The sequence below is a fragment of the Eucyclogobius newberryi genome, unplaced genomic scaffold (assembly GCF_026437365.1).
Source record: "Eucyclogobius newberryi isolate DKJ021-1_F unplaced genomic scaffold, fEucNew1.0.hap1 SCAF_16, whole genome shotgun sequence".
NCBI classification, from domain to species: domain Eukaryota; kingdom Metazoa; phylum Chordata; class Actinopteri; order Gobiiformes; family Gobiidae; genus Eucyclogobius; species Eucyclogobius newberryi.
In genome coordinates, this window is record NW_027315790.1 from 24,959,523 (window position 1) to 24,966,974 (window position 7,452).

Sequence of the window (7,452 nt, forward strand, 5' to 3'; positions counted from 1 at the left end):
GGAAATTAGCACTTGTCACTAATACATTTCTTCTTTTGAGTAGGTCCATGTTTTATGAGCATTGCCCGTGATAAACAAACAAATAAACAACTTGTTATTATCCATTCATTGAACTTGAGGCGCGCTCAGTGTGCGCGTCAAACAGCGCCCTCTGGTGTCCCTCGCGGCGCGTTGCGGATGCTCCCGGAAGAAACAGCTCTGACTCTGGGACGCGGCGCCAGATGAAGTTAAAGTGATAGAAATGGCGTCGTTGCGCGGCGGAGCTCTCTGCGCCGCGGCGCTGCTCAACTTCGCCTTCGTCTTCATCACCGGCTCGGACTTCATGCGTTTCGTTTCATTTCGCGCGATTTACCACAACATCACCGGCGAAACGACCCTGTGCCAAGGTAAACGGTCTATCAGCGCTGACATCCACAGTCTGCGCATCGAGTTTGCGCTAAAACGAGCTTGTTTGCGCAGTTTGGTGGTACGAGTGCGGTTATTAGTCCGGTAAAAGTATCGTTTGGTCGCTTTTTCTGTGTTTATTCGTCGGATGTGTATTATGTCAGTGGAAAAGAGATGCTTGATATTCACGATCCTGCCAACAGCAGGCAGTCCGCCCGGCTAGCTCAGTCGGTAGAGCATGAGACTCTTAATCTCAGGGTCGTGGGTTCGAGCCCCACGTTGGGCGCTAATTTTTTAAATTTCAGCAGCGGAAAAGTAGCTGACATTTTACAGACACAAATAATAGGTCAGTTTTGCATTTTGTAGTGTGAATTGGCAGATTGTTTTAGCTGTTTTATGGTTCATATCTCTGTGATCACTGGGTCCACATAAAGCTCAACGTCTGCTCTGTCAACGCTAATAAGCAAAAAGGTATATTATTTCTTCACAATAGTCTCAGAAAGTGGTGCCAAAGATGTGATTGTTGTCTTTTTACAAGACACAAAATGAATATTGCAGGTTTGTGGAGCCAACTTCAAACAAATAAAGATAAGATTGAACGTTTGTGGAGTTCCATTTTGTACATTCCTTTCAAAAACTGTAATTCTTCCACATAATTACACAGGCACACCGTCTGAAATTATGACATTATTCAATTTTAGATTGTGAACGCAATATACAAACACAATAACTCTAAAGCAGAGTTTCCCCAATTAAACCAAACAAACCATACAATATTAGAAATATGAGCTGCAGTAAATAAACAGCAGTTCTACGTCTGGTAAGTTTGTATAATTTGTCATAGAATTTATTCATCTGCTAAAATCCTTAAATCTATGAAATAATAATAATAATTCACCACTTTTTTTTGTTAGTTTTAGTTTGTGTTGTTGATCAGTGCTCAGTATCTTTTAACTTATGTGTGTATTTACCTCCCGCAGACTCCGTCCCTTGGTCTGCGGCCCTCGGGGCCCCTCGGGTGCTGTGGTCTCTGCTGTGGGACCTGGGTCTGGTGGCTCTGTTCGCGCTGCAGCACAGTGTTCTGGCCTGGGCTCCGGTCAAACGTGTCTGCGAGACGACCCTCGGGGCCCTGAACCGGACCTTCTACTGCTTCACCACCGCCCTCGTCCTGCAGGTACAGCTCACCTGGTGTTTTCCTCTTGTTTACTGCGACGTGAGGGCTAAAGCAGCACAAAAGCATAGATGAGGGCTAAAGCAGCACAAAAGCATAGACGAGGGCTAAAGCAGCACAAAAGCATAGATGAGGGCTAAAGCAGCACAAAAGCATAGACGAGGGCTAAAGCAGCACAAAAGCATAGATGAGGGCTAAAGCAGCACAAAAGCACAGACCAGGGCTAAAGACAAAAGCACAGACGAGGGCTAAAGCGGCACAAAAGCACAAACCAGGGCTAAAGCGGCACAAAAGCACAAACCAGGGCTAAAGCGGCACAAAAGCACAGACCAGGGCTAAAGCGGCACAAAAGCACAGACCAGGGCTAAAGCGGCACAAAAGCACAGACCAGGGCTAAAGCAGCACACATTCAAGAGCGACAACATTTGAGAGACATGAAGGATTCAGCTGCTTTGATACCATGAAAAAACAGGGATATTGTGTTTATTTATAATAGTATAACACTCTTAAAGTAAAGTAAAGTTTAACTGTGATTTACTCTGTCCATTTGCTGCACTGTACATAACACGACGATAGTCAGAGCCACTTATTTTACATAACAGCGTATTTTTGTTCTATTTAAAAAAAAAATGTGTTAGAGTGAAGCATATTTTTAATTGTTATTTATTATTATTCACTGTTTTACATTACATGCATCTTCAAAGCAAGTTCCTAGTTTTTTCATTTAGTTCACTGACAATAGCAATAAAAACTACTTCTGATTTATTCCAAAACTTTGCATCATATTTTTATATGTTTCCACTACAAAATTGATTGAGTGCTTTAACTTTCACTCCCACTGGTGAGTTGTTTACTTTAAAACATTGCCGGTTAAAAAACATCTCTTTTATTTCCTGTACATTTCAGGTGTTGATGCGTTGTTGGCAGCCGGTCAGTGGCGCCCCCTGTCTGTGGTCGGTCAGAAGTGCTCCCTGGAGTGTTTGGTTTCCTCTCATCTGTTTCTCTCTGCACTTCGTCTGCTGGGCCTTAATCTGCAGCATCCTTATGATCTACGACTATCCCGAGCTCATGGGCCTCAAACAGGTGAAACACTCGATACGTTCATCGTAATCGTAAATGAATCGTTAGTTGCCGTTCTCGCTCCTGCCAGCAGAGGGCTTTTGAGCAAGATTTCCATGATAATGACACAAACTGAAGCTTATATTAATGGGTAAATGATGGTAGAAAGGGTCAAAGGTAAATGCAACCAGGACACAGTCTGATCAAACACATGAACTCATCTCCCAAGCCCCCACAACTCATTATTTTTAGCCAAAGGGTTTTGTCCATTAATGAGCAGAAATGTGTGTATAATTATTTTTATGAAGTAGACGTCCCACCAGAGCGAGGACATCACAAGAGTCTTAATGGGTCTCTTCGGTTGAGAAAGTTCTTCTAAAAAAGAGGTTCTGAGCATGTTATATAAACTATAAAGCGTTATTAATTGGTAATTGATGTACAAAGGGTTTGACGACCCTGATGGTGACATTAATTGCTGTTAATATTTTATAAGTTAAATGACAAAACTCACTGTCATTGTGTTGATCGTGACTAACAGTACGCCCGGCTAGCTCAGTCGGTAGAGCATGAGACTCTTAATCTCAGGGTCGTGGGTTCGAGCCCCACGTTGGGCGCTGATCTTTTGAGCAAGATCTCCATGAGAATGGAGCACAAACACGTGAACTCATCTATCATTTAGAGCAAAAACAAAGTTGTGTTTTAAGATTTGCTCATTAATGCTGTAGAAATCTTGCCTGACCCGCCAGCCCCGCCCACATTCTGTTCGAATGCGTAAGACACAGTTTTGATAAGTCGTTTTCCAAAACGTGTTGGGAATGTGCAATGGTATTTATGTATTTATTTGTCTATGGGAGTTTTTATTTATTTATAGGAGATCTTCTACTGAAAGTGTTTTTCAGACTTCCTATAAGTGATCTGTTCTTCTGTATCTACCTCTGTATCTTCCTGCGTTGCACCAATGAAATTTCCCCATGTGGGACAATAAAGGAATATCTTATCTTATCTTATCTTATCTGAATGGCTGGTCAGGCAAGTAGAAATCAGCAATGTTTTTAGGGTTAGGGACATACTTTTTCATTTCAGCAGCGGAAAAGTATATTTACAAGAGCAAAATTTTGACAGACACAAATAATAGGTCAGTTGGTCACTGGGTCCACATAAAGCTCAACGTCTGCTCTGTCAACACTAATAAGCAAAAAGGTATATTATTTCTTCACAATAGTCTCAGAAAGTGGTGCCAGCGTTCAACTCCAAATATGTGATTATTTTCATTTTAAATTAACAAATAATGATAATGTTTGTGGAGTTCCATTTTGTACATTCCTTTCAAAAACTGTAATTCTTCCACATAATTACACAGGGACACCGTCTGAAATCATGACATCATTCAATTTTAGATTGTGAACACAATAACTCTAAAGCAGAGTTTCCCCATCCAAACCAAACGCACCATACAAGGTAAAAATATGAGCTGCAGTAAATAAACAGCAGTTCTACATCTGGTAAGGTTGTATAATTTGTCATCGAATTTATTCATCTGCTAAAATCTTTAAATCTATGAAATAATAATAATAATTCACCACTTTTTTGTTAGTTTTAGTTTGTGTTGTTGATCAGTGCTCAGTATCTTTTAATTTATGTGTGTATTTACTTCATCGTAATCCTGAATTTATCGTTAGTTGCCATTCTCGCTCCTGCCAGCAGAGGGAGCACGCCCGGCTAGCTCAGTCGGTAGAGCATGAGACTCTTAATCTCAGGGTCGTGGGTTCGAGCCCCACGTTGGGCGCTGATATTTTGACTGTGATCTCCATGAGAATGACACAAACTGAAGCTTATATTAATGGGTAAATGATGGTAGAAAGGATCAAAGGTTAATGCAGGATCCAGTCTGGTCCTCTGTCCTCGCACAAACACATGAGCTCGAATATCATTTAGAGCAAAAACAAAGTTCAGCATTCAGCAAACAGAATCAGCAATGTTTTTAAATACCTGTGATATTTTTTCCTTAAAGCAGGCATATCCACCTGTCAATCACACATCTGAACTCTAGGAGATGAAGCCGGTGACTTCTCTCTATATTTTTTATACATATATCTGTACATATGTAGTCATACAGAAAAATCATTTTTTTATTAAATGTATGTACCAAGGCTTCTCTAGACATGGCCCTCATCAGCGTTTCTCAAACACATGGCAGAAGAATCTAATTTCCTCATGTGTGGACGATCCTGTGGCAATTTTATCTCACGAGATGTTTCTCTAATGACAAAGCGGCTGTGAAGGTGAAACTAATTCAGATTTTAAAAACCTTTACGAGTATTTGACTCTTTTTTTGTATTTCTTGATCAAGAAATTTATGTTGGACAACAAGCCCCCACAGCTCATTATTTTTTAGCCAAAGGGTTTTGTCCATTAATGATCAGAAATGTGTGTATAATTATTTTTATGAAGTAGACGTCCCACCAGAGCGAGGACATCACAAGAGTCTTAATGGGTCTCTTCGGTTGAGAAAGTTCTTCTAAAAAAGAGGTTCTGAGCATGTTATATAAACTATAAAGCGTTACTAATTGGTAATTGATGTACAAAGGGTTTGACGACCCTGATGGTGACATTAATTGCTGTTAATATTTTATAAGTTGAATGACAAAACAAAATCATCACACACTCACTGTCATTGTGTTGATCGTGAAAAACAGTTTTAACTTTGACCAGTCTGAGTTCAGTTATGGTATATTAATCGTTAGTTGTCATCTCTGCTCCTGCCAGCAGAGGGACCACGCCCGGCTAGCTCAGTCGGTAGAGCATGAGACTCTTAATCTCAGGGTCGTGGGTTCGAGCACCACGTTGGGCGCTGATCTTTTGAGCAAGACATTCTCAATACTCTGTTGATCCGTGGACCTTTCCTCATTATAAAGATCATATTTAGAAGAATTGTGCGTAGGATCGTTGCATATCAAATCCAGGAGGAATCCATGAATATTTTGCACTGTCCAAGTGTATTTTAAATGTTTTGGGCCTTTTTTCCCCCTCGCTCTGTTCAATCCTGTGTCTCACCTGTATGTATGAAAAACTATATTTATTTAGTGAAGCATGTTGGTCAAATATTTCCAATATCTGTTGATTATAACTAAAATAAAACATGCTCAATCCTCTGTATGAAGTTAGATTTATTATATGCATATACTATATACATTTATGTTTTTATTACCCCCCAATTCTATGCTTCATACCACTTATTGTGCATAATAGTTATAGGCTTGTATGTTGCTCTACTGCCACAGTTTTTGTCAGATATAAGTATATTATAACATTTATCTTGATTTAATGAAGATTGAAGTTTTTTTGTTGTTGCTGATGCTATTTCTCTCTCTTTTTCTGTCTCCTTTATTTGTATTTTCGGTAAAGCGTAAAACACATTTTGAACACGTACGTACGACTCATCACGACAGCGACAAGTATGTTATTGCTGTTATTGCTGCCTCTGCCGGCAAGGGGAGCATGCCCGGCTAGCTCAGTCGGTAGAGCATGAGACTCTTAATCTCAGGGTCGTGGGTTCGAGCCCCACGTTGGGCGCTAGTTTTTTTTTAAGCACAATCTCTGCTGATGTTGTTGCTTCTCATCTGAGAGTTGCGGAAAAGTAGTCTGTGATGTGTAGTTTTTGTGATGTAACTGTCCAAAGTTTCACCTGTACAAGTGTAGTTATGTTGTGGGCCTGGTGCACCCTCGCATAAACAGTATTTATTTTGTATAATTATCAATATTAACTAAATCAACATTAAAACCTCTGTATGAAGACAGATTACTATTGTTGCCTCATAGCCACGTATTTATTTTATTAACCTTTAATTTACTAGTTAAAAACCCATTGAGATGGAGACCTCTTTTTCAAGGGTGAACTTGAGCAAAATGAAAATGTAGCTGCGCACAAAGCATAAAAACATTTACACCTTTAAAATAAAAAATGAAAACAGAATCTACTTTTAAAAGCACAATTTCTGTAGAATAACACAATTAACATATATACTAAACCACAGAAAAGCACATTTCTTGAAAGGGAGTGGGCCGAACAAAAACCCACCCTATTTTTACCATGTTACTGCATTTTTCTATTCTCCTGCTGTTTTGGAGCTGTGCGTTTCATTTGGTTTTCTTATCTTATCTGCGTAACTCACCATGTTCTGTCCTTTCCAGGTGTATTATAGATGTTTGGGGCTGGCGGACCCTCTCTCTGACAAACCGTGCGGCGCTAAGAGGCTGCTGTCCCACCTGCGTCACCCCGTTTGCCTCGAGCTCCTGCTGATCCTTTGGGTGCTGCCGGCGCTGTCGCTGGACCGGCTCGTCTTGGCGGGGGCGCTGTCCTCGTACCTGCTCCTGGGACACTCACTGGACAAACAGGACCTGGCTTACCTCTGCGCCCGCGTCAAGACCAGGACTCTCACTCGACTGGAGCAGAGAGAGGAGTGACTGAACCAGTGAGAGAACCGTCCACTGTTCAGACTACAAACTGCTCTAGTGATCGATGCTGCAGGGTGAAACGAGGCGGGGTTAGTCTCAGTTATAACTCCTCCCCTTTGGGCAGGTCCAATTAGAGCTCAGGAGTCTCAGGTCCAGAAGTCAATTATCCATACATTTTTCCCACAGGGATTCAGAAAAAAAGTTAGTTAGTTTTTGGTTAGGGATAGCAATGTGATGAATAATTAGCATAAACAATTTAAAATGTGCTTTTGCTACTTAAGAAAATGTAAAAGTTATAAAATGTTGCTGTTTTTTAATTTTTTTTTAATTTAAAACTATCACATTTTGAACATTATTTACCACAGAGCTGCTTAGCCTCTGCT

At 40.6% G+C, this 7,452-nt stretch overlaps 2 protein-coding genes and 5 non-coding genes across 7 annotated transcripts in view; all 7 read left to right on the forward strand.

Annotated features, from left to right (window-relative positions):
• The window catches only part of LOC140362067 (small ribosomal subunit protein uS7-like), a 252,108-nt gene that overhangs the window by 81,806 nt on the left and 162,850 nt on the right, over window positions 1-7,452 (forward strand). The gene's annotated exons all lie outside the window — the stretch shown is intronic.
• nrm (nurim) lies at window positions 184-7,240 on the forward strand. The gene is made up of 4 exons (XM_072448093.1): window positions 184-386; window positions 1,365-1,558; window positions 2,462-2,638; window positions 6,806-7,240. The coding sequence occupies exons 1-4, from the start codon at window positions 242-244 to the stop codon at window positions 7,076-7,078; spliced, it is 789 nt and encodes a 262-aa protein (XP_072304194.1). The 5' UTR covers window positions 184-241; the 3' UTR covers window positions 7,079-7,240.
• trnak-cuu (transfer RNA lysine (anticodon CUU)) lies at window positions 598-670 on the forward strand. The gene has a single exon. It is a non-coding gene; the product is annotated as a tRNA-Lys (tRNA).
• Window positions 3,156-3,228, forward strand: trnak-cuu (transfer RNA lysine (anticodon CUU)). The gene has a single exon. It is a non-coding gene; the product is annotated as a tRNA-Lys (tRNA).
• Window positions 4,328-4,400, forward strand: trnak-cuu (transfer RNA lysine (anticodon CUU)). Its single transcript has one exon. It is a non-coding gene; the product is annotated as a tRNA-Lys (tRNA).
• On the forward strand, window positions 5,393-5,465 carry trnak-cuu (transfer RNA lysine (anticodon CUU)). The gene has a single exon. It is a non-coding gene; the product is annotated as a tRNA-Lys (tRNA).
• trnak-cuu (transfer RNA lysine (anticodon CUU)) lies at window positions 6,115-6,187 on the forward strand. The gene has a single exon. It is a non-coding gene; the product is annotated as a tRNA-Lys (tRNA).